Source organism: Pseudorca crassidens, chromosome 17 (genome assembly GCF_039906515.1).
Source record: "Pseudorca crassidens isolate mPseCra1 chromosome 17, mPseCra1.hap1, whole genome shotgun sequence".
NCBI classification, from domain to species: Eukaryota; Metazoa; Chordata; class Mammalia; order Artiodactyla; family Delphinidae; genus Pseudorca; species Pseudorca crassidens.
Window position 1 is genome coordinate 9,745,367 of NC_090312.1, and position 27,451 is coordinate 9,772,817.

The 27,451-nt window shown below is 48.1% G+C and overlaps 1 protein-coding gene across 2 annotated transcripts in view; it reads left to right on the top strand.

The window, feature by feature from the left end:
* The window catches only part of KCNQ3 (potassium voltage-gated channel subfamily Q member 3), a 303,171-nt gene that overhangs the window by 219,309 nt on the left and 56,411 nt on the right, over positions 1 to 27,451 (top strand). For both annotated transcript variants that reach the window (XR_010936121.1, XM_067711237.1), the window contains exons 2-3: positions 22,134 to 22,224; positions 23,834 to 23,960. Coding sequence is in view for 1 of the 2 variants with exons in the window: in XM_067711237.1 (XP_067567338.1) it covers positions 22,134 to 22,224; positions 23,834 to 23,960 (218 nt within the window). In the remaining variant the exon portion in view is untranslated. The remainder of the gene's footprint in view (positions 1 to 22,133; positions 22,225 to 23,833; positions 23,961 to 27,451) is intronic.

Genomic DNA, 27,451 nt, shown 5'->3' on the forward strand with positions numbered 1-27,451 from the left:
TGTGGCCTGTGAGGGACACACCAAGGACAAGCTCTGTCAGCCTCTCAGGGTTGGAGGGGGTGATGTATGCCTGGCAGGAGCTGCGTGTAACTGGTGTTGATTTGGGTCTTTGAGCCCTTGATGCTGGCATGTTATCAGCAGCTACCCTCAGATATGGAAAGATGAAAAAGCCAAACCTGCAAGCTCTCTCCAGGAGATGGGCTCCAGGGGACAGAGGGGAGTGGGAACCCTAAGCCAGCATCCCTGATCCCCCTGGGAGGGGGAAGTCATGGGAAGCTGTGGAAGGAGAGTGGCCCCTCCGTCAATGAATTCCATGTGCCACTGGAAGGACTATCAGACATTCAGATGGCAAAGCTGCAAGGGACAGTTAATGCTCCAGCAGCAGAACTCAGTGTCCAAGACGATATGGCAGCTAGAGATACGGGCTGGGTCTCAGAAGATGAAGTGGAACAAAGATAAATGGAAGTGCCTGTACTTAGGTCCAAGAAGACGTCGACTACACAAGCACTGATAAACGATCTATGATTTTATAATAAATGTGGGGAAACAAATCTGTGCTTCAGTTTTCCATAAGTTCACTTTGAAGAGTCGACAGTGTCCTGTGCGTGCCCCAAACTCCGATGACTTCAGAGGCTGTCTGAGTTGGTGGTGGTGCGACCTGAAGAAGTCTGCCTTCTCTATCCACAGCTCCAGGCTGCCTGCAGGGCTCTGTGTGGAGAAGAGCATCTCAGGGCTCCTCAGCCTGGCGGGAGTTACCCCAAGTAGTTAATGCCTGTGTAGGGAAGAGCCAACGTCATAGCCCTGGGGGATGGATGGTGATGTCAGTGGAGACAGAGCAGAGAGAGGAGACGAGGACTTGTCAGCAGGAGGAATACAGCGTCTGCAGCCTGAGGACCGAAGCCTGACAAAGTACCCAAGTTGAGTCTTCACCTAAGAGTCTTCTTCTAAAAGGGGCCATGCCTGGACATCCAGAAGGGGGCCTCGCACTTGACATGGTCAGACCAGCCTTGTGTGTAGATCTAAGGACCACTTACTGAGGGTTCGTGGAGAGTGGAACATGTCCAAAAGAGAATGATCGACATGGCAAAGACACTCAGAAGTCTATCATCAGAGGCCAGGTTTAAAGAGCATGATTCCAAACCAGAGAAGGGTTGGGTGGTGGGCGTGGAGAGCCATTTGTGAATGAAAGGTAGTGTTGTGTATGTTTCCATAGTAGAGAAGCAAGACAGCTGGGTAGAATTTATGGGGAGACAGGTGTCAACTCCTTTTGGGGAAGGACTTGGAGGCTCTTGGGACCAAGGCCACTGGTGGGGTTTTTAAGGGAATTTTGCAGGAACTGCAGGAATCAGATGGACATGGGGAGATAAGAAAGTGAGTGTGGGAGCCTGTGATGAATAAAAGGAGGTCAAGGTCAGCCGGCCAGAGGGGCAAACAAGGCATCAGTGGGCACCCACCCTGCGTGTTGCACTATAGTATACAGTCAAGAATGTGAGGTGTTTTTGTTTTTTGTTTTTTTGCGGTATGTGGGCCTCTTACTGTTGTGGCCTCTCCCGTTGCGGAGCACAGGCTCCGGACGCGCAGGCTCAGCGGCCATGGCTCACGGACCCAGCCGCTCCGAGGCATGTGGGATCTTCCCAGACCGAGGCACGAACCCGCGTCCCCTGCATCGGCAGGCGGACTCTCAACCACTGCGCCACCAGGGAAGCCCAAGAATGTGAGTTTTGTTGCCAGATGAACATCAATGCTAGTTCTACCACTTACAAGCCATGTGGCCTGGGAAATTTATGTAACCTTTGTTAAAAGATAATTTTTTTTAAAAAGTAAACTCATGACTCCTATACATATATAAAATGAACATATGTTAAAGATTTTCTTTAATTCATCAATTAATGAAGGAACCAGGCAAAGGTTACAAAAGACTCAAAAGGGAGAAAACAGACATTCATAGATCAGGACTATTGAAAGAAATGGACACCTGGCAACGCTGGGTTTTTTTCACAAGAGGAAGGGGAAAGAAATCAATTGAACCTGTACTAGACAGGACAGAATCTGAATGTTTAGAGACAAGAATTAGTTGGCTTTGCCTTCTCTTATTTACAATTTACAGTTATAAAGTGGCTCAAAGACAATGAAAGACTAAAGCCCCTAAGGACAAAGAAAAACTTAAGATAACCTGGGAGGGTATGATCTAAACAAGGCAGAGTTTTCTTATACCTTTTAGAGTCTCTGTTTGCCCATCTTGAAAATGGCAGAGATTGTATATCAGTAGTTAGCTCTGAGGATTAAAGAAAATGATGCATGCCTAGGGCTTCGGTTAAGAATCTGCCTGCAAATGCAGGGGACACGCGTTCAAGCCCTGGCCCGGGAAGATCCCACATGCCACAGAGCAACTAAGCCCACGTGCCACAACTACTGAGCCTGTGCTCTAGAGTCCGTGAGCCACAACTACTGAACCCGCGTGCCACAACTACTGAAGCCTGCACACCTAGAGCCCGTGCTCCCCAACAAGAGAAGCCACCACAATGAGAACCACACCACACCACACCACAACGAAGAATAACCCCCATTAGCCTCAACTAGAGAAAGCCCGTGCGTAGCAGTGAAGACCCAATGCAGCCAAAAAGCAAAAAGAAAATGATGCATGCCTTGCGTTTTGACCAATGTCTGGCACATGACAAGATTTTAATGAGGTACCCGGCAGGCATGATGGTTGGATGGAAGACACACTGTAATAGGAGCCATAAGGCAGGTCTGTGCAGAGGTCTGTGGGCCCAGAGGAAGGCACTGTGATCTCTGATGGGGAAGCCGTGCAGCAGTGGCTTCTGTGCCGACTGTTGATGAAGATTAACAATGAGCATTTATGTGCCATTTTAGTGGATTGTCTTATTTAATTTTCACAACTACCCTAAGGTAAATATAATTTCCCCATTTTACAGGTGATAATAGTGGAATAGTGTGGTGCACAGCTTTGAGGTGGACCTCACCATCCCCTCTACTGATTTACATAATAACATGAAAGCTTAGCACCGTCTTGCTAGAGTACCCCCTGCAACCTTACTCTCTCCCTTTCTCCCTCCCTCCCTCCTCTCTCCATTTCTGGCTTTAAAAAAGCAAGTTGCCATGAATCCCTTTGGCCACAGAGGGAGCTTGGACACAGGTTCATCCCCAGTCGAACTTCTGATGAGAACCCAACCCTGGCTGACATTTGATACAGCCTTAAGCAGGAAACCTAGATAAGCTGTACCCTGACTTTTTTTTTTTTTTTACTGCATTGGGTCTTCTTTGCTGCTCGCAGGCTTTCTCTAGTTGTGTTGGGCTGGGGCTACTCTTTGTTACAGTGCCTGGGCTTCTCATTACAGTGGCTTCTCTTGTTACAGAGCACGGGCTCTAGGCACGCGGGCTTCAGTAGTTGCAGCACATAAGCTCAGTAGTTGTGGCTCGCGGACTCTAGAGCACAGGCTCATTAGTTGCGGTGCACGGGCTTAGTTGCTCCGCAGTATGTGGGATCTTCCCGGGCCAGGGCTCAAACCCGTGTCCCCTGCATTGGCAGATGGATTCTTAACCACTGTGCCACCATGTATGCTGACTTTTGACCCACAGATACTGTGAGATGATAAATGTGTATTGTTTTAAGCTGCTAAACTTGTGGCGGTATGTTCCATGGCATAGAAAACTCATTCATATAAGGAGATGATAGATATCGAGTAACTTGCCCAGGGTGTCTCACTAAAAATTGTTAGAGCCATGATTCAGACACCATTCTTTCTGATGGCACAGACACAGCCCTGATCAAGGCAGGTACCCACCACAAGCTTATGTGCTTCTTTGACTATTGACCAGCCAGAGACAGGATTCAAATCCATACGGTTCCGCTCCAGAGCCCACAGTGTTAAGTGGTGGCGTATTCCTTCCAGAGAGTGGCTTTCAACCCTGACCTCACATTATTATCATGTGGGAGAAGTTTAAAAACTAGATCAGCATTGGCTCACCAGAGCAATTAACCTAGGAGATTCCTGGGTTGGGGGAAGCCCATGGTATTTTGTTTTTGGAGATCCACAGTGATTTTAATTCACAGCTAGCTTTACAAACTACTGTTCCAGGGCATAGGGGATGCCCAGGAAATCATATCATCATTACATCTGGGGAGAAGCCCTTTGCTAAAAGATAATTTAGGAAAAGGTGAGGTCACGACTGGCATCATCATTTTTCCGTTGAAACACAAACATTGTTTTTAATACCCAGCTCTTCTTGCCTAAGAAGGGGAAGCCTCATTCAGCTTGTACTTGGCTGGCACCAAATATCTTCCCCAAGTGCTCTGACAAATGCTGCTAGACAGGAAGAAGAAAAGACAGAGACAGGTGATACAAAGTCAGAGAATGAGGACACCTCCTGGAGAGGTCAGAGAGTTATGACAACTGAGACAGACAAGGGCTAATGAACGTGAAACCCCATTGCCGATTATCTTCAATGAATATGGGGTGTGTTTAGAAGTCAAAGCACCCACAAGTGGCCATCTCTCTTCCCACACAGGTAAATCGTTCCCATAGTTCCTGAGAAAGGGCCTGTCTGCTTCCTGCTCATCACCATTCCCCTGTAACTGATCCCCGAGGGCCTGTTTTAAGCCACACTCTGCCTCGTCTGCCTCCTCTCCAGTGGCCTGAAGCCCAGGACCTTTCCTGTTGCACCTCCTGGTGCAAATAAGAATCACAAATCTGTTCTAGATCCAGAAGGTGTCTTGGGAGGATGAAACGTGGAATGAACATGAGCTGAAGTCCTGCAATGTGCCAGAACTGTGTGTGCTTGTTCTCACTGATTCTCCCAACCCAACTCTTACAATCGCTCTGAGAGGTCAGTTGGTTAGACCCATTTCACAGATGAGGAAATTGAGGCTCAGAATCAGCTTGCCCAAGATGGCCCAGGTCGTTGGTGGCAAAGTCTTAAAATGAGATTTCCTATCCTCGTATTCCTTTTCCTCCCCATCCCTCTTTTCCTACATGTCCAAATACATGCAACTTTTGCTCCACTTTCTCAGCCTTCTCCTCAGATAAATATTGTGGCTCAATTTACAAAGTTTGATGCTGGTCCTAGGAACTGGGAACTGTAGAGCCAGTGAACCCAAGCTTGAGGTAACTCCCAACACCCGTGGCTAGTGAACGGTCTTGCATTTTTCCCTCCAGTGACTGACCTTAGAAATGCGAGGAAGGGGGTCTCAAAGCTCCAAGATACTGTTGGGTTTTGAAATTGTAGCTGATAGCTGGTAACGCCTGAGAACTTATTAGGGTGCTCTTGACTGCCCTCTGTCCCCACACAGTGGCACGTGCTCTGTCCACTTTAATGTCCGCTGGAATAATTGGTTTCCTGATGATGCTGTAAGTATCTCAAAGGCAGACCTGATTCTTGGATCACCTCTGTACCTTGACACGGGGCTCAGTACGAGTAATTGCTCAGTAAACGTGTATTGAATGAAGGACTGAGTGAGTGAATATAAAATCCAGGAGCATTTAAAGATGAACACGGTACCCAGGGAAGGAAGGAAATTGCTCAAACAATCAGCCATGATAGCTGTTGTTTCTACAAGTGCAGCTGGGCAAACAGATGTGTCTCTGTCATGCTAACGCCATCATGGGACACACTTTTTAAAAAAATCTCTCTCATTTTGGAAACTTGAAGCCACTAAATGTTTCCATTCTAATGAGATTTTCTGAAGCAGAGAAAAAAAAATCTAGAATAATCAGGGCTTGTGTCATGCTGGGGGGAAAACAGCGAGGGGCCCAGATCTTACTTTGTGTCTCTGTGTTTAGCTCTCAAAAGAAACACTAGAGCCATTTGTAGGAAGGTGCTAATGGAATAAGAAAATATAAGATGTTTACACCTTTTGGTTTGGGTTTAAGAGGACCAATTTTTATCTCTGAATGAGAAAAGTCTCCAGGGCATGGTAAGAAAAGTAATATGCCAATTACACACTGGCATTTTTCCCACTGTCTTCAGCCTGAAGGCGGTTGAAAGGCTGGCTTGGCCCCTATGTAAGTGGGAAGGTGAATGCCTACTTGGGACAATTTCAGAGCTGTTGAGAAGACTTGCTCCCTTTTCTCCTAAAACCTCTGTTGTTCAGCTGGAGCTCCCGCAAGAAGTAACTTAATCCTGGGCGCAAGGCTTTATTCCCTTTTAAAATGCAAATCCTAGGTGCCATTTTATACCTATTAAACTAGCAAGTCAATTAGCAAACTGTATGAAATAGTCAGTGCTGGTGAAATTGGGTGACAATGGGTGCTCCTGTGTTCCTGGGGACAGTGTAAAGTGTGTGACCCTTCAGAAAAGTATGAAGAATCCATTCAGAATATCTGAATGTATCATCCATTCAGATGTTCAAAGCCCAGATATTCTAGAGTTTTATTACGAGGAATTGGTTCTAAAGAAGGAAAAACTTCACGCACAAAAATATTTACCATCGTGTTACTTATAACAATACAGAATTGGTAGCAACGTAAATCTGAATATCCAGCAATAAGAGAATGGTTATATATATTTCAGGGCACTGATATCGTAGAATGCAGCTCTTCCATTAAACATGATTGTTTTGAATATTTTATAGCTAAGTGGAAGAATATTTATGCTTTAATAAGATTAAAATGTAGACTGTGCTGCTGAGACAAAGCAAATATTAAAAATTGTGTATGCCTGTGTCCTTGGGCTGCAAAAGGGCAGGAGAAAATGAAAATAGTTGATTTATTAGGCTTAGAATTGAAGATGAGGATTCCTTTATTTCGGTCTCCATTGTTTGCTTTAGAAGGTCTTCTGCGAATTGAGGTTTTTAAACCAAGAAGACTGGAGATGCACAGAGGAAGGTATCTGATGGTAGGCATGCACAGGGACCAAGAACCAGTGAGGAGATGGGATGCTTTCGATCTGCAGTGAGAAATGCAGAAGAAAAGGCTATTATTGGGGCAGCTGTAGAGGCTGGAAGACTATGGGAACAGAGGTGACTTGGAGGGGAAGGGAAGGGATGTCCTAGAAGCACATGCTTAGACTCTAGGCTCTGAATTTCAAGCCCCAGCCAATTCCTTGCAAAATATCCTTATGCCCAGATGGAAGAGACATGAGGTGGGACTGGAGAGAAAATGCTAGCCTCTACTGTGAACCTTTTAAGACATGCCCCTCTCCTTCTGGAAAGTGGGAGGGGTGAAGGGGAACCATGCAGCCTATTTGCCATTCCTCCCATCATCTTGTCACCTTCCACCCTCATGGATCCAACCTGGATCTCTTCCAGCCGGTCCTTTTGGGGGTTTATGGAGGCTTCATTACATAGACATAATTGATTGAATCATTGGCCACTGGTGATGGAACTCAAGCTCCAGCCCCTCTGCCCTCCCCAGAGGTCTGGGAATTGGGACTGGAGGTTCCAACCCTCTAATCACTTGGTTACCTCTGCTGGTAACAGCCCCCCATCCTGAGGTGCTTCCCAAAAGTCACCTTCACTAACATAACAAAAGATACCTTGATTGTGCTACTCACTAAGGAAATTCCAAAGGTTTTATGAACTCAGTGAACTCAGAAGCTGGGACAAGACCGCATACATATTTCTCATTATAAATCCCAGGCTAACCGCATAGTAGGTGCTCTGTAACCGATTGCTAAATCAAGCATCCTCTTAGGGTTCAGCATCATTCCAGTGGCAGAGTGGGTGTCTATGGAAGGATGGATCGAGACCTCAAAAGTACTGCCCGGAGTCTGAAACCAAGAATATTTTGTTCACGAAGCTGACTGGACTTTTAGTTGAGGCTTACGAATTTTTAATTACACCTTTGTTTTTTCATGCCCACTCCTGCGGCAAAGCCAAGGGAGCACCTACTGTTTCTCTTCTGATCTTTCAAGGTTCACTTTCTTGATTTCTTTTTTTTTTTTTTTTTTTTTGCGGTACGCGGGCCTCTCACTGCTGTGGCCTCTCCCGTTGCAGAGCACAGGCTCCTGACACGCAGGCTCAGCGGCCATGGCTCACGGGCCCAGCCGCTCCGCGGCATGTGGGATCTTCCCGGACCGGGGCACGAACACGTGTCCCCTGCATCGGCAGGCGGACTCTCAACCACTGCGCCACCAGGGAAGCCCCACTTTCTTGATTTCTTGATGGCAAGCACCAGCCAACCCCATCCAGCTCTCTAATACAATGTGTCCTGTGACAAGGTCTTGAAGAAATTATGAAAAATTCCATAAAAATGGTCCTGGTGAGAGTGGGCCATGTGGGAATGTAGCTTGTATTGTATCTTACCCAACCTTCCAGGATCAGCTGTCCTACATGGGCATGAAAAAATACTGTAACTTTTTTTCTGGGGGTGTATGTGCACATGGGAAGTTCTGTACGATGATACACTACTGTCGATATGGTTGAAAGTTGACAGAGGATGAAATAACGCCATTGGCAGCAACATGGATGGACCTAGAGATTATCATACTAAGTGAAGTAAGCCAGACAGAGAAAAACAAATATCATATAGCTTATATGTAGAATCTTTAAAAATGGTACAGATGAACTTATTTATAAAACAGAAATGGACCCACAGACATAGAAAGCAAACTTATGGCTACCGAAAGGGAAGAAGGGGGACAGATAAGTTAAGAGTTTGGGATTAAGAGATACACACTACTATATATAAAATAGATAACCAACAAGGACCTACTGTATAGCATAGGAAACTATACTCAATATTTTGTAAAAACCTATAAAGGAAAAGAATCTGAAAAAGAATATAGATAGATAGATAATGAATCACTGTGCTGTACACCTGAAACTAACACAACATTGTAAATCAATTGAAAAATAAAAGAAAGAAAGAAAGAGAGAAAGAGAGAAAGAGAAAGAAAGAAAGAAAGAAAGAAGAAGGAAAGAAAGAAAGAAAGAAAGAAATTTGACAAAGGAAATGGATGGGAGTCTGTGCCCTGGACACTGGGAATGGCTTGAAGGGGTTGCAAGTTACCAACTTTCACTGGTGCTTACCCTCCATCTGCACTGGAATAGCAGCCTCTGTCCCATGTTTACACTGGTGTTTTATTAGCCTCATTTTAGAAATAAGGAGACTGAGGTTTCCAGAGGCAAGACAACGAGACCAAGTGCACATGGCTAGAAACTTGATCCAGAAATCGAAACCAGATTCTGCCTTCCCACTAAGACCTTTCTTTTTCTGATAAGCCAAGTTGTCCAAACGATGCTTGGCTGTGTGTGTGTGGAGGTGGGGAGAGATAGTGGGTTAGGAGGAACAGGGTGAGAGGAGACGGGGGCAAAACGAAAGCCTTTCTGTAGAATTGAAATGAGGAGTTGGGAAGACAGGGCGGGTGGGGAGTGATGGAAATGAGTCTGGGGGAAGATTGCTCTGGACTTTCCAGGATGGATTGGAGGGACAGGAGTAGAGGGCTGTAGGAACCAGGTCAGGGGACCACCTGGAGTGATCCAAGAGAAAAACAAGGTAGCCTTTCTAAGGCGTCAGTCCTAGAGACGGAGGGAAGTCGACCAGATGTCTGATATTATTTCAGAGGAAAAATGGGCATAATTTGCTAAAGGATTAGTATTCCTGTAGGGGTGGAGCACAGCTGCAGCATAGGAGTAGGGGGGCTCCCTGTATCCTGGTGGGGGAGCCGGGATGGGCACCTGGCAAACCTTATCTCACTGAATACTCGTCACAACCCTGTGAGCAGCCCTTTGTGCCTTCCTTTCCAAATCTTCCAGTAAATGAGCTGAAGCTCGGAAAGATGGGGTATCTTGCCGGAAGTCATGCACCCCACAAGGAGGAGGATCCAGATTCAAACCTGGGTGCCCGTGATGGTCATATCCAGGGAGGAAGGGCGTAAAGCCTGGGGCACTTGGGAACACATAGGGTTCCTGATGCTTACCACTCTGCTATCCGAGGGGAGCCCCAGGAAGCTTCACTGCATGAAAATGTGGGAGCTTTAGTTCCTGTGAAATAAAAGATGGGAAATGTTAGGAGATGCAAACAAACTCGGGCTGTAACAGGTCCAGTGAAAGCAGAAGGTCTTAGGCCAAATAAACCCTGGACCCACACCAATGCCTGTGCCCTTCTGGTGCTGGGGACACGGGATCTACCTCCAGCCCCTCAGACATCCCCAGAGTCCTATCGCGACCCTTGTCCTGTCCAAGGGTTTGTCCTAAAGGACTTGGCTGTAAGACAGCTTTACCTACCTCTGCTTTGTCAATTCTAAATGCATGTTTTTCCCATTTTAACATCTCTAAAATGAGGACGTGGAATACAGTCAATGGCTGTCATAGTTTAACTGTCAGTTTCCCTTTCTTAGTAGTTTATACGATTATAATGGGTCTTACAATTAATTGTGTCTGAGAGATAATGAAATATAGTGTTTCTTGGTAGAGTTACCCAAAGATGATATAAGTGAGATGAACTCCAGATGTCTTATAGTAAGAACAGTTGCTTCCAGTTATTGAGAAATTGCAAATTTCCCAGGCACTTTATTTTATCGAATATTAAAAATAACAGTCATAATAATAATACTAATTGCCAACATTTATCAAGCACTAGCCTAAGCACTTTATTATCCCCATTTTACAGATGGAGAAACTGAGGCACATTTGGTCCTCACAACAACTCTGTGAGGTGTAATACAGGCATACCTCCTTTTACGGTGCTTCAATTTATTACACTTCACAGGTGCTACTGTTTTTACAAATTGAAGGTTTGTGGCAATCTTGCTTTGAACAAGCCTATGAGTGCCATTTTTTTCAGCAGCATTTTCTCACTTCCTGACTGTGTCACACTGACTGTGTCAAACTTTTTCATTATTATATTTGTTAGAGTATCTGTGATCATTGACCTTTGATGTTATTACTGTGACTCACAGAAGACTCAAATGATTGTTAGAATTTTTTAGCAATAAAGTACTTTTTAATTAAGGTACGTACATTGGTTTTTAGACATGATGCTATTGCACACTTAATAGTCTACAGTATAGTGTAAACATAACTTTCATGTGCTGTGGGAAACCAAAAAATTCACGTGACCTGCTTTATTATGGTGGTCTGGAACCAAACCTGCAATATCTCCAAGGTATTGCTACATCTGCAGTTATCCCCAAAATGAATGAGAGACATTGAAGGATCAGAGGGGTTGAGTTACTTGCCCAAAGTCACACAGCAGTAAATAGTGTAGTCAAAATTCAAATTCATTCCATGTCTGATTCCCAAATTTAGGGTCCCAATTATAAATATTTTGTAAATGGGTATGTACGTTGGCAAATTGGGAGGAAAGTACCAATTGCTGAGTGCTGAGTACTACCAGCCTGTAAGCATCTTATATCTGTTATCCCACTGAATCCTGTTGGCAGGTAGGCACTTCATCCCACTCTATAGATCAGGAACCAGAAGCCCAGTGCTGAGGCTGGCCTTGAAACCCTGATGTGTTTGGCTCTAGGGCCCAGGCTGTTCCCTGACAAGAGGTGCCCATGACACTTGGTCAGGTCGTGAAGTTTCCTTGCAGCCTAAAGTAACACAGTCAGCGCCATCCACAAATATGCTTCTGGGGCAGAAACGGTGCCTTCAGACAGAGCTGCTGATTTGTTTAAAAACCATTAGTGGGCTTCCCTGGTGGCGCAGTGGTTGAGAGTCCGCCTGTCGATGCAGGGGAGGCGGGTTCGTGCCCCGGTCCGGGAAGATCCCACATGCCGCGGAGCGGCTGGGCCCGTGAGCCATGGCCGCTGAGCCTGCGCGTCCGGAGCCTGTGCTCCGCAACGGGAGAGGCCACAACAGTGAGAGGCCCGCGTACTGCAAAGGGGGAAAAAAAAACCATTAGTAAGCAGACAGGATGCTCAAGAAGAAATGCATTGTAACATACCATGAAACTCAAATAGATGTTTCCAGAGACAGATTCACCATGAAACTAATGAAGCTTAAACTGCAAGCCCAGTGCTATTTTTTACCATAACTTGTATTCTTTCCCCTAAGTTTGTATTTCTTTTCTTCCACAAACCTGGATGGATGTGACCCTATTTTATTCCCCTAATCTTGTTAAATATTCTGTCATCTATCTCAACCACGGTGAGATTAAATCCTTTACTTTCAGTTTTAAATATTTTTTTCTGCCCTGCAATTAGGCATATCAGACATCTTGAGGTGGTACCGATTGAATTCAGTTGCCCTGGGCTCTTAGTTTAAATCAGAAGTTGGGAAACTTTTTCTTAAAAAGCTGAATAGCAAATATTTTAGGCTTGTGGGCCAAATGGTCTCTGCTGCAACTACTCAGCTCTGCTGTTGCCTCACAGAAGCAGCCACAGACAATATATAAACAAAGGAGAGTGGCTGTGGTATAAGAAAATTTATTTACAGAAGTACCAGCTGGCTGGACTTGAGCCCAGGGCCGCAGTTTGCTGACTCCTGGTTTAGATGGTCAAAACCTGCATCTGCGTTACGCATCTGTAAATCTATAGATGGATGTGGACAGGATATACACAGATCAAGATACAGATACAGGTTTGTCTGTGGTTCTTTGTGACTATGATTTTCTTGCCTCATTTCAAGAACAGGGAAGTTTTTTTAGGACAAAATGATTTTTTCTATATCCCATTAAAGTCATCTTTTTACTCTCCTCTGTGAGCATAAGATGAGAAGGAAGGAGGTAAGAAACTGGCATCTGATGAATGGCTGGTAATTACCAGGATTCCAGGCAGTTTACATATGTGGTTCTCTTTTCGTCCACATGACCATGCCATGGTCATGAGTCCCTTATTCCACAGTTAATAGGAATCAGTGAATATCTACTTAAAGGGAATCTGCTGAAAATGGGGACCAAACTTCATACTAAACAGTGAAGGAAATTTCTCATTAGTACATAATCACAAAAATATAATTAAAATACAAAAACATGTTTATTGTATCTCATAGTTCACAAAATTGAGGTTATAATTGCAACTATGCTCTAATTTTTACGATGAAAAAGGACTCAACTGAGTGTTAATTTGAGGTTATGTTTTCTTTGCAGAAACTAGATGATAATACAGTATAACTTCACATTTTATTTTCTCAACATTCTGGGGGAAGGATTGTGTGGTGTCCCCACCTCGAAGTACCGGTTGGCTTGTCTCTCGTTGTCCCAGCGCGATTGTCACTTGGTCACGGCTTTCGTGTATTTAGAGCAGCTCTCCATCGCCATGTCCACCAACTTCATGGACTCCTACATCCTTTGTAAGCTTTGCCTTTTCACTTTGCAGATGGTTCACACTGTACTATTGGACGCTGTACCTGATAGGGAGGCAGAGACTGAAGTTCAAGGCCGTGATGCCCAAGGTATAGGCTGCTGTTAAATCATCGAGGATGTGTGCGTGGAGACCTCATTAGAGAAGTGGTTTTTAGTTATGAGGATTTTTGCTGCCCTGTACAATCTCTGAGCTACGCAGACTGGGATAAAGAAGAAGTTAAGGAAGATCCCTTGGTTTGTCACTCCTGTGTTGTCGATGAGAAACTGAGGTTCAGAAAAATAAACCTGCCCCAGGTCATCTGGTTTCTAGGTGGTGAGCCAAGATTCAGATCCTGGTTAACTAGTACTGGTTATCTATTACTGCATAACAAGCTGCCACAAAACTTAGCAGCTTAACATAACACACGTTTATCATCTCGGCTGCTATGGGTCAGGAATCCAGGCGTGGCTTACCTGGGTCTCCTGCTCAGGGTTTCTCACAAAGCCTGTGATGAAGGTGTCAGCCAGGGCTGGGGTCTCATCTGAAGGCTTCACTGGGGAAGGACTCTCTTTCAGGCCCCCTTTTGTAGTTATTGGAAGAATTTTGTTCCTTGAAGCCTCTTGGACTGAGGGTCTTGGTACCTTGCTAGCCACTGGCTGAAGGCCACATTGAGTTCCATCCCACGTGGGCCTCTCCAAGATGGAGGTATGAACAACTTGCTTCATCAAAGCCAGCAAAAGAGGGAGTTTCTGGTGGTCTAGTGGTTAGGATTCAGCACTGTCACTGCCGTGGCCCGAGAACAGAGATCCCGTAAACTTCACAGCGCACCCCCCCCCCAAAAATACAGCCAGCAAGAGAGAGTCTACTAGCAAGGTGGCAGTCACAGTCTTTTATAACCTAACTCCAGAAGTGACATGCCACCTTTACTGTATTCTGTTGGTTAGAAACTAGCCATAGGTCCCAGCCAACTTTCCGCAGAGGGAATTAACCACATGTGTGCATAGCAGGAGGCAAGATTCACTGGGGTCATCTTAAGATCTGACTGTTAACACTAGATTCCAAAATCTTTACTCTTCTCCTTTTTGGTACTGGTTACCAGGGGAGCATGGTGGATGCTTGCACCATGAAGAAGAAGCTTAAAATATAACCTTACATCACTTTGTAGTACCACTACCTTGGAATGCTTTTGGATGTTGACTAAAAATGCTTTGTCAATAACAAGGCTTTGCAGATACGCCAGTCCCTAACACAGTGCCTGACACACGGGAAGCACACTGCAGATGACGAAACGAATGCCATTGAATGGGGAGAGGGAATTGGGGGCCAGATTGACTTTAACATCTCAGGATGTTTCAGAGATATGGCTTGTTCTGGGGAGGAGAAAAGGAAACGCCCAGAGATGGACTGTTTCTCTCCACGGACTTGGTTCAGATTCCCACTGTGCCTGCCACTCAGCATGGCCCAGGAGTCCTGCTGGAGCCGGAAGTACAGAGCTCATGACTCCTGTCTCTAGCCTATAGGGGGAAAAGAATATGACCTGCCAGCCCTGGGATAGCATCCCCTTTATCAGGAAGTGTAAAATGAAAACCAGGGTACTGGAGAGAGCATGTTGGTGGCACTGTTAATGGGACTGTTGTATATTTCAGCTGATGATATGATGAGGGGGTCAGAGGCATGGAACAGAACCGCTTGGTCTGGGGAAGGCTGCTAACCCTGTCCGCAGGCAGAAGACTCCAACCCTCCTACCTCCCAAAACTAAATGTGGCCTCCTTTAGGAGGGCTGGATGGACCTGAGAACGCTGACACCCAGGGTCCCTGCAGAAATAGACAAGTGATGACTCAGGCTTGGTGTAGACGGTGCAGGGCATCAGACATCTTCCTGCCAGGGCTTCTTCCGAGTTCTAGTTGATTTCCCTATTCTAAAGGACAATCTCAGGTCTGAAGAGATGGCAAAACGTTCCATTAGCCACATGACACTCAGCCACAGGCCCGACCCATCCAAGCTCAAATTCCCTCCTGCAGTAGCTAACACGAATCGGCCTCCGTGCTGTGCCGGGCGCGGTGTCACATAGCCTCCGAGCGTGGCCTTGTGTGCTTCTCATGTGCACAACAACCCTGAATTAGGAGCTGTGGTCATTCCCACTTACAGATGAGGAAACAGTCTCCTAGGGGGTAAGTGACAGAGTTGAGGTCTGAACTCCTGAACCCAAGTCTGTGCTTCTGTGAAAGCTCTTCCAGGCCCTCCTGCCAGGGTGGGCTGGAGGCCTGAACCCACAACAACTTCCCTTACAGGCCTTTTGGATCTTGTAACCCACTCATTTCACAGATGTATACACTGAGGCCTGGGAAGAGGAAAAAGCTTCTTCAGGTGCCTACGATGAGTCCACCACAGAGCTAGAAGTAGAACTCAGGTGTGTGTCGCTTCTTCAGAATCGCTTGGGCTGGGCACTGAGATTCTAGGAGGCCTTGGGGCTGACTTGGAGGGAATAAGAGAGCCCCTGACACACAGTGGGCGCTTTACCTCTGGGAATTTCCATGGGGGATCGGTAGGATCCTGACGTGGTCTGAAGGCTGTAGCTTCTGCTGGAGAGCAAGGATCAGGGTGGCAGCCGAAGATCAGGACATGTGGGCTAGCTGCGGCCTCAGCACACCTGCCCCGTCAGAGGGGTCAGTTCTGCTGCGCCTGGCTAGGGAGCGTGATGCTACACATGCCCGTTTCGTGGCACATGGATGGGGGGTGTAAGGAGGAGAGTCCAGCGGTCAGCCGCCACCTTCCTCCCTCGGTCTAGGACCTTTGGTGAGCTGCAGGTACTCGGAAGATGCCTACCAGGACCCAGGAACCAGCCGCGGTCTCAGGGAACTACCTGGAAATGGAATTGAGCTTTTCTCCCCCAAACTGGAGTCCAGAGGAGAGGGGAAGCTGAACTGTGGGCCTCAGCCCTCCCCCTCTCTGGCTGGCTCTAACCTGGCCCCGTTCCCTGCAGAGTCTCACCCAAGTCCCTGTGACCGCTCTCAGCACAGGGTCCGGTCTCAGCAGCGCTGCCCCCCCTTCCTTCCTTTGGTGACCCCGCTGCCTGAGCCTGCAAGCTGTGTCCCTCATCTGTAAAATGGGGGCACAGATATAACGGTGACAATGCCCCTGGCTGGCATTGCTGCTCTCTGGGGTAAAAGAGAAAATGATGTGCTAAGAAAACGACCAAGTCGATGCTGGAGTTTTCACCCTCTTGGGCTTACTTTGAACGAAGCCTGGGAGAGGATATTTCCAGCAGGTCTGGCTTTGTTCCTGTCGGGGGATGCCCAGCTCGGGTGAGAAGAGGTGGGTAGGAGATGGTGTCTGGCTTAAGGGTATGTCAAGACCCTTGACCTTAACTGGCCTCATTGGCAAAGACAGCCAGGACCCTGCAGACAGAAGGACAGCTGTTGACTCTCCCCAAGACTTCAGCAAGTCCCAGGAGGGGGGTCGGGGGGGGAGAAGTGCTAGGTGGGGAACAGAGGGGAGAGGAAAAGAAATCAGGAGAGGGAGGGCAGTGAGAGGAGTGGAGTGAGGGAAACAGCCAGGGCTACAGAGGAAACCACAGTGACAGAGGAAGTAACCGAATAATTGGGGGGGGGGGGGAGAGAGAGAGAGAGAGAAAACAAGATGAGAAGGGAAGACCCTGGCTAGCCACACCTATCTGGCGTCCATCTGTGAGGCTGGTCATTTGGTCCTCCTGTCTGAAATCAAGTTCATATCTTAAGAATAAACTTTACTATGCAAGAGACCAAAGGGTGTTTCCCCTTCTCGGGTGAAAGAGGGCTTCCCCGCTGCTTGTCGCTTTATAAATTAATCATTGTTTTCAAATCCCAGCAAGTAAATTCCCCAGGTTGCCAGTGCTTTTAATTCCTGGAGATGCCAGGAAGTGCCACGTTCCGCCAGGTGTTTGCTGCCCTCTCCTGGCTGAAGCCCGGTTCTGCATGCCCCCTGCAGATGGGAACCACAGTGACCCTGCGTTTTGGTGACAGGTTAAGGATGAGTTATCCCCTCACCTGGCTCTAAAATCACAACTGGAGCTGAAAGGGACTTAGGTCTCTAGTCCCAACCTCTCCCCTAAGCTTTAGACTTGAATTTCGACCAGCCTGCTGAATATTTCCACTTGGACCTCAAACGGCAGGTGCGCAGCGTAGCTTATCTTTGCTGTCGTCCTGGCCCCGGGGCACATACTCTTGAAGTCTGTGAACACCACACGGTCCACCCTGTCACCCACCAACCCCCGTGAGCCTCCAGATGCCCCTCCTGCCCAGCCTACACATCCCAGTAGTCGCAAGGCCCGCTGAAACTTCGGAAGGATTCTGTCTCATGGAACCCCTGTCATCTCTGCAGGTCAGTCCATGACAAGAGCTTCCTGACTGCTGTCCTGTCAGAGAGCAGTCTTTCTAGACATAGGTGATACGGGTGTGGATACTGATGATGATATAGATACAGATATAGATGACATGGAGGTGGATATAGAAATAGATAAAGATGATACAGATATGGATATGGCTATACCTACAGATGTAGTAGATATAGATCTTCTGCAGAATAAAGTCCAAACTCTCACTTGGCCAACAAAACTGTTCATACCCTACTCTGGCTTGCCCCTCCAGGCCCATCCTATATCCCTTGCCTTCTATTCCAACCACAGGGCAACTGCTCATCTCTGAAATTGTTTTTATCCATTCTCTAAACACATATGGGTTCTTCCTAAGTGCCAGGCTTTGGGGTAGTCACTGGGATACAGAGAGGAACAAGATAGACCACCCTCAAGGAGTGGAGCCTCACAGACCAAACACACAGGTGCAGCCCAGACATCATCTGAAGAATGAGGGGGTGAGGTGGGGCTCTATAAAAACTGGATGCACTTGGTACAGATTCCCATCCACACTCTTAGCTTTCTGTTGCTGCCTAACAGATTGCCACTAACTTAGTGGCTTATAGCAACACATGTGAACCGTCTCACAGTTTCCATGGGTTAGGAGCCTGGGCATGTCTTAACTGGGCCCTCCTCTTGGGGTCTCACAAAGCAGCAGTCAAGGGGTGGGCTGGGCTGTACTCCTTTCTGGAGCTGGGGAGTCCTCCAGACTCACCTGACTGTTGGTCCTTGTGGCTGTAGGACTGAAGTCCCACTTTCATGCTGGTTGTCAGGTTTCATGCAGGGCTGCTTTCAGGTCCTAGAAGCCACCACAGTTTCTGGCCTTGTGACCCTCACACACCCTTCCCGACACGGCAGCTCACTTCAAGGCCAGCAGGTGATTCTTGCTCGATTCAGCTAAGATGGAGTCTTATCTAAAGTAACATAATCACAGATGCGTCTATCCCATTGCCTTTGCCGCATAATGAAACCTAATCAAGGGAATGACATCCCATCACCTCCGCCACAATCTCTTGTTAGAACCAAGTCGAAGGTTCAGCCTGCACTCAGGTATGAGGATTATACAAGGGCATGGCTCGTTTGGGGTCACTTTATGGCATGGTCACCATGCACACACCTCGTAGACTCGTCCCAAGATTCACATACATTTCAAGTACAGGACTGTGGGTCGAGTCCCAGAATCTGCCTAAGGACTCTTGTTCCTCCTGAATTAGTTTAGCTGTGGGACATCAAGCTTTCCCTTCTCCCCACACATATCCCCACCCAGGCCACAGGCTCTAGCCCCATGTTCAATGCCCAGTAAAGACAAAACCACTCCATAAGGCCATGGTTGGTGATTGTCTTTGCAGGACCACGATCTTGTAATTTTAGCCAGTCTTGTACCTAACACCCTTTCAGCATGTGGCCATATCCTCTCCTCTTTGTCATTCCCGGCCCTCAAGACCAACCCCCCCCCCCCCCGCCGCCCCCGGTCTCCAATTTCTGGCTACTTTTTCTTACTGAGAGGTTTAGCAGTCTTGTGCCTTTAGGGTTGCAACTTCCACCTCAACTGGATCAGTAAAATGCTTCACTAGGCAAAGGCAGTTCCCGCCCTAGGATGAATTCTCAAGTTGGGTGTTAAGATAGAGTGCTTTATTTATGACACAGTGCACAAACGATTACAAAATGATAATGGGTTAGGATCAGTACTGGAATAGAAATGCCTTAGGGTGCTCTGTGATCCTAAGGGAGGGATCACATGAGGAAGCCTACAGGCAGCAGCTGGGAGGCTCTGGAGGCAGAGCCATGACCGGCACCATCAAGGTATCAGCAGGAAGACGAAGGGGCGTGTGTGGGGAGCCGGCAGGGAAGGGGAGAGTCGAGGCAGACACCGGTAGGGTAAGAGAATCTGAGGAAGTGCTGTGATTCAGTACGGCCCGCCTGGGTGTGGGAGAGCAAGAAGAGATGAGGCTGTGAGGAAGGCAAAGCCAGATCATAGAAGGCTCACACCCCTTGCTAACGGAGAAGATTGAATGGGGTTTTGTGTCCACAGTGCCGAAGGGTCCATACTCCAGGTCAACACATACAATGGGCAATGTCCTGGATAAACCGAAACATATGGTCAACCCTAGCTAAGCCTCACATATCTTTCCAACCCTTTGGCCACAGCCTCTGGCATGCTTCCAGCGTTGTACTCCCAAAGCATGTGGTGGACACTCAGATCATAACCTCAACCTCACTCTCGTGCGATTATCTGTGCTCTGTTTCCCCCACTGGACTAGGAGAAATGATGGCTAGGTTTTATTCATGTTTGTACCCTTAAAGCCATCTCTCTGCCTAGGACAGAAGAGGCATTGATATTAAATCACAATAAAATAGTAGCTAACATTTAATGAAGGCTAAGTATCTGTCAGGCATTCTTCTAAGCCCATGACACAGATTATATCATTGAAAAATTGAGAGCACAGCACTTTTATTGGATCCATTTTACATATGAGAAAATCAGGATGCAGAGAGGTTGTGTCACTTGCCTAAGATGACAGAGCATGAGAGGAGGGAGAGGATTCTAATCTAGATCTTATCTCCAGAGCCCTTGAATGAATAAAGTCAAGTCCTGAGAGAACAAGAGTATGGATTTGTAGAATCGTCTCAGAGCACGTTTCCCAGAGCCTGTCCAGCCAGGGATGCGTGTGTGTCTGGGCAGGCACCAGGCATCATTTGCTTGATCTTAAACAGTGGACCGAACGACTCTCCATCCGTTATCTCCTGTGGTCCTCACAATAACTGTGATCTCTAGGCAGGTTCGTTATTCTCGTTCTATGGACGTGATCATTGGGGTTCCCAGAATCAATGAGCTTCTCAAGATCACATGTCAGAGCCTCTTTCTAGTCCATATCTTTGGACTCCAAACTGTATGGTCTTTTTACTGACAACACAGTTGTCCTGACGGTAATGATTCCTTCTGAGGAAGTTCTTCAATGCTAAAATGGGAATGATCATCTCTACCTTGGGAGGCGGTTGTGAGGATAAATGAGCTGATAGATGTAGCAACTGCTCACTAAAGAGTGGTGGGGGGTGTTGACGTTGTTACAGTTGTCACTGTCATCATCATCATCGTCATCATCACCTGAGAAGATTTGGGATGAAGAGAAGGCAGATTCCAGCCATGGATCAGGAGTCATGAATTTAAATAAAATGGCCAAACACAGGAGGGAGTTGAAAATCTTGTTTGGGTTCATAGGCAGGGTTGGAAACATGGATTCAGGTCTGCAGATCAGCTGCACTGTTGATCAGAAAATGTGATCAGGAAGGATCACCAAGGGCCGGAGCCAGGACTCTGGTCCAGTCCAGGGCCAGGAGCAGACATTTCCAGGCCTCCTTACATCATGGTCCTTACTGTCACACCATGAGATCGCTTCCTGTTTGTCTGAACTCTGGGCTCAGGAGGACGGATCCAGCTTATTCATCATTGAATTTCAGCTCTGTGTCCCCCAGTGCCTGCCATATAAATGTTGGATGGATGGATGGATGGATGGATGGATGGATGAATGAATGAATGAATGTACAAGTGGGTACCCACTTACACAAACGAAAATAGCATGGATTGGAACCTAGCAGGGCACAGAGCCAGATTACATAGAGCAGGAGAGCTTGGAGTATGTGACCAAGCCTCCTGCATGGACCCTGTCTTGTAATTTCCCTCTTACACACCCAGGGAACCTGGTGCTGACCATTGAACCAAAGATTCTCCACCAGGAGCAAGGGAGAACGCTTTTTCTTTGCTGAAACAGTGACGCGTGCACACACACACGCTGTCCCTCCACCGCCATCATCACCCCCCTCACACACAGGGAGTTTATAAATATAATAATCTCAAAGGTTGTTTGCAGTTAGCTTCTGCCTGTGGCGGGGCCATGAACCAGATGAGCTCGCAGTGACTTTTCAGTGAGCAGCACTGTGCATCGCGGTGCTTCTGTTCTCTCTAGCAGGAAGCACCCTTGGTAATTTCAAAATCGATTCTAAAGGCCCCCAATTGAAAGAGGTTGTTTCCTTTAGTAACCATTGACTGTAAAAAAAAATAATAATAATATGAAGATATGGTGACAGACGCCATCACCGAATTTATCAGTCGTTGGATGAATTTGTCTTTATTCTAAGAATGTTTTCATATATTTGAAAAACATAGACCTATATGTGCAGGACACATGATTAACATATTCATATTCCCGTTGATTTACCAAAGCTTGCGGTAACTTTGGTGTTTCAAGGCATCTGCAGCCCTCCAGGGCTGGGACCCGATGATCTGATTCAAATTCTCACTGTTTCCACTAACTAGCTGGTAAAGTAAAAGTTATGCACATTGCTTCACCTCTCTCAGCCCTGTTTTCTTTAACTGGAGCACTAATTCCTACCTACCTTTCAGGTGTGTTATGAGGTTAAATGGGGTCACGGATAAAGCACACACCTATGTCGAACGGATGCTGTAGCTTCATCCCGTCTGACACCTTCTCAGTCTTGCCTCGGCGCAATCCAAGACTAGACGCTTCCTTAGTTTCCTTCTTCCTTCCCCTCTAGGTTCCTGATTGTCCTTGGGTGCTTGATTCTGGCCGTCCTGACCACCTTCAGGGAGTACGAGACTGTTTCGGGAGACTGGCTTCTGCTGCTGGTGAGAAGGCGCCTGCCCCGTGGTGCTGTGCTGCGGGGGTAGATGCTCTGGTGGGACCGCCAACGATGAAGACAAGGAGGCCCTTGGGTGCAGTTCTGCCCAACCGGTTTTGGCTTCCTGGAGTCTCTGGCCAGGTCCAGGCCCAGGAGAAAGCATTGGTGGATCAGTTGCTGAGGTCTGCTGGGGGCACAGGTGGAGCAGGGAATGGCTGGCCTGTGTTATTCCAGGTTAGAGATAAGGGGACATAAACAAGGTCAACACAAACACCAATACCCACTGGTTAAATGATAAAATACAGCTTCCCAACCCTCTGACAGTAACACAAAGGCATGTTTCGTCCCAACCCTTCCTCTGCTTTTCCTTCCTAAACCCTGAGGATCTCTTCCTTCAAGGCCAAGCAACAAATCCCGTTTCTGCATGAGCACTCCAGGACCTCCCTTCTGGGCCTCTGCCTGTTTTCACTCTCCAGTCTGTATCCCGTGGTGCGGCAGAGCGAACGTGCAGTTAGAATTCTCGGGCAAGTTACCTAACACCCCGACTCAGTCTCCTCCCACCCTCACCTAAAAGATGTAGCAGTGTACGGTGAGGGGCACACGCCGATAGGCTGGTGCAGCCTCCACACCGGGCCAGGAGGAGGCTCCCAGGAAGGGCTGGATCCTTCTCCAGCTGGCCTTTTGAATGACCACGCCTTCCTGGATTAGGATCAACCCACCTCTCTAGGGTGAGGCCCCACCCCCTGCACACGGAAGGGATGCCAGCCCCCAATCAGGGTTTACGAAATAGCAGAACCTTTGCCTCCCACTGAGCTAACCAGTGTCCGTGGTGCCGGAATCAGCAGGTTCCTTCCAAGGGCAGGTGTTGACAGTCTACAGGGCAGATCTGAAGCTAAGACCTGAGCAGATGACTCCCGGGAAGCCATCCAGTTCCAGGAACTAAGTTTCGAGGATTGCTGCAGCTCCCCAAGGGCCCCAGGGAGGTCACCAAGCAGTGGGGGCAAAGGTATCTCCATCTGACCCACAAAGGAGGCTCAGCAGGGAAGATGCAAAGCCGCTGTCCCGGGAGACGCCATAGCATGGTCCTGACGGGCTCAGAGCCTGATCACCTGCCTGGGATTCCTTCTTTGCCACTTTTGGCCTTGAGACATTTGTTCAGCCACTCCTTGCCCAGCCTGGGTTTTTCAAAATACAAGATGAGGGTCATATTATAAAATACTTCCGGGTGGTGCCTGGCCCAGGAGCTGTGCTCAGTAACCGTTGGCCACGATTAGCAATACCAGGGACCAGACACCGGCTGGGCAATATCATTGATTCCTCTCCTTCCAACCCAACTGAACTTCTTGGAGGCTTTTAGTACATTAAAGGGATTTTTTAAAAATGATCCATTAGAACAAAAACATAGAAAAAAGGCTTAATGTTAGAGACAGTTAGCACATCAGAGTGAAGACAGGAACTGCCCCAAACTGAATAGAGGTGATCAGCCTGTCCTACCCGCTCTACCACCAAACCAGCAACAACAGAAATCCAGCTCTTCAGAACTTACGGACAGAAATCGCTAGTTCTGGACAACCGGGTCCCGGTTAATGTGTCTCTCCACATGTGCTTCAACGCAGGAAACATTTGCTATTTTCATCTTCGGAGCCGAGTTTGCTTTGAGGATCTGGGCTGCTGGGTGTTGCTGCCGATACAAAGGCTGGCGGGGACGACTGAAGTTTGCCAGGAAGCCCTTGTGCATGTTGGGTAAGCCCTGACCCCGAGCCCGGGGGTGCATCATCCCCTGCTTTTGGTGCATTATTTCTCTGAGGCAATTTTAAGCAGATGCTGTTCTTCTGGGAAACCATGCGGCATCGTGGGGGCCCGCCCCGCCTCTGACCCTCCCTTCAATCCTCCAGCAGGTGGAATTCCTGCCCCCGTGGCTTCTCTTTATAATGAGTCCACAGGGCAGGAATTCTTAAGGCGGGTGGGAGACACTCTTGGCATTTGGGTCATGAAGGAGCCACAGCTCATTGCAGGATGTGGGGCAACCCCAGTCCCTGGAGTAGTAGCACCCCAGTCACCGTGACAGCCAAACTGCCCGTGCAGTTCGACTGGCCCCGGTGGGGATGGGAGGCGTGACACCATTGCTGGTTGAGAATGACCTCTGTAGGGCCGCAGAGGTAATTCTTCCATCCTGGCACCCAGTCTGGAAGAATCTAGCACCTGTGACCCCCCTCGCCACCATAATGCTGTGTCCTGACCCACCTTGCTTTGGGGAGGTGTCATGGAGACCCCTCCATCCAGGTGTAGGCATTTTGATAGCAAAGAAGGTGGAAGCTCTCACACACACCTATTGGTGCACCCCACCATGTTCCCAGCTGAAGGTCCTACTAAAATCATACAGTGACAGGACGAAATCTACCTGCAGTGATGGTTAGGAGTCTTCGAGCTTCGACTTCCTAGGGATGGTTAAAATCAGAGGATCATAGAATGTCAGGGCTGGAAGGGACCTTCAAAAGCGTTTGGTTGAAGATGCCCTCCTGTCTGATGCTCCAGCCCCCTTTGCAGCAGCCTTTAAGTGGTCCCCCAGACTCTACTTGCATACCTCCAGTCACGGGGCGCTCACCACCTCTCGAGGGTATTCATTCCATCTTAACTCCTCTGACTCTCTTCAGATATTCGAGTTCAGCCATCCTATTCCTCCCCTCCACTCCAGCAGTCTCCTTTCATTGGGAGGGATGTGCTTAGCGGCTTCAACCCCATCTTATAGCCCATTTTCTTAGCATCATAGACCCTCTCCTCTGAGCTGCTGCTTATTCCTCACTCCCCTTTTAAAAAGTGACCTGCCGGGACTGGACACAGCCCTGTGGGTACGAATGACCCAGCCAGGGAGGAAGAGCTGGACCCCTCCCCTGTCCTAGGCGCCAAGTTCTCTCCGTGCCTCCTGGGGCTGTGCTGCCGCGTTTGCAGGTTGCCTCACACAAAGGACAGGTACCAGCCTCACTGTCGGCTGAAGCCTCTCTTCCTTCTTCCCATTTGCTGCTGAGGTTGGAAATCTGAGGGTTTTGTTTATTGCTTAGAATTTTGAGTGCGAGGGTGGGTGTGTGTACGCACACGTGCACACGTGCAATTTTGGAGCACTTGGTAGTTACTGATTTTTTTTCACATTTTTTTTCTCGCTTCCTTTGTCCTCTTTCCATGTCTATCTACCGTGTCTGAGTCCTTTACAGCTGCTATAACAGTACACCACAGACAGCGTAGCTTATAAACAACAGAAATTTATTTCTCACAGTTCTGGAGGCTGGACATCTGAGATTGGGGTGGCAGCATGGCCGGGTTCTGGTGAGAGTCCAGTTCCTAGACAGCTGTCTTGCTGTGTCCTCACATGATGGAAGGTGTGAGGGAGCACGCTGGGGTCTCTTTCATAAGGGTACTAATGCCATGTATGGGGGATCCACCCTCATGACCTAATCACCTCCCAAAGGCCCCTCCTCCCAATACCATTACACGGGGGGTTAGGACTCAACATATGAATTTGAAAGAACCCAAACGTCAGTCCATGGCAGCCCCCAACTTTCCTTCCCCTTCCTCTTTCCTGTCTTTCTTTTAAGTCTTAAGCTGACTTCTTTTTGGGGTGACCTATCCAGTGTGTGTGCGTGCGTGTGTGTGTGTGTGTGTGTGTGTTGGCAGGGGGTGGGGGAGATGACTTTGTGATCGATGGTGCCCAAATTCAGAGGTTCCTGCCAAGTTAGAGGATGTCATAGCATGCGGAGCCCGGGCCCCTCCGGAACAGGGGCGTTCCCCGTGGAGCTGTCTCCACTATTCCAGGATGGTACCGGAGCTCCAGATCACGTTCCCCTGCCCGCCTTCCTGGAGAGACAAGGCTGGGCCTCAGCCTCCACCATCCTTGCTGGCCTCTTTCCTGATGTCGCTGCATTTTCTGTTCTACTCCTCTCAACTTCTCCCGTAACGTGGCCCCTGTGGGAAATGTTGCTTTTCTCTGTGTGTCTGACAAGAGGCTGGTCATCACGTCCACACACATCATGGCCTCCTTGCTCGAAGCAGCCTCAGACCCATCTCGGTGTGGATGGGTCCCTCTGGGCCAGAATTTGCTGTCCTGTCAGAGTGTCGTAGACTTAAGTCACATTTACCCTGCACCTAGGTTTTGTTTTCTCTTTTACAAACGTGATAAACGGGTATCTTTGCACAGATAGACTGAGAAGCCTGGCCAGGGATATAGACCTATTGGTATCCAGGTGTCTGAGCACTACTTTTTCCCAAGGCGTAGGCACACCTGGGAGGTACTTGGACACGGTGGAAGGAGTGCCAGCTTTTTTGGCAGACGTACCTGGTGTAGATCAAGGAGCCTAATCCAAGCTGGGCGGCAGCACAAACAAAGGTGTAGAGGTGTGAGAGGACACTGTGGGCTCAGCAAACCACACATGCTTCTAGAAGGTTCCCAGGGGCTGGATCACAGAGGGTTTTCAGAAGTTTGGACTTTGCCCAGTGGATAAACATTCCTACAATGTGTTCCCTGGAATCCTGATGCTCTTGCAAAACAAACAAACAAAAACAGTTCAGACAGGTCAAAATCTTTGGAGAAAGGCTGGACTTCATTGGTAAAATTGAGAGCCACAGGGCCTATTAGCATATTAAAGGCTCTGAGAAGTCCTGCAGTAGCAAAACCTGTTTAATTGAATTTTTTTCAGATTTACTTGATCATGGGATCCTTTTTACTTGCTTAGCCCCCTGCAGTACAGTGGGGGGATAACGGATCCGGGAGCTGAGGGGAGGGCATTGAAGGGAATAAGAAAGAGACCAGGGCCCTCTTTCTTCCATCCTCAGCCATTTAACTTCAGGAGCCAGCTTGGCCCTTTCAGAAGTGCCTCATCCCCTCGGCCTCTGCTTCCACCAGTCACAGCTCTGGTAGACGTTTCTAGGTCACCTCCTGACAGCAGCATCCCACTTCTGGGGTGGGCCCCATGTTTTCCCACAGTCTACCCCAGGGCCTTCTCTGAAGCTGAGGGAGGTCACAGGCAGTGGAGCTGGTGAGTGTGGGGACGTTACGACCCCCTCAGCCAGCAGGGAACAGGATCTGGTGGACAGATGGCCCAGCTCCCATCTTTCAGAGGGACAGTGGTGGGAGGTGTTCTGCCTACAGCTCAGAGGCTCCAGCAGCAGCCTTGACAACATCCCTTGCACTGGCCTTTTCCCCGCCCCCCTCTCCCCTCACTTCTGCTTCCTGAGATCATTTC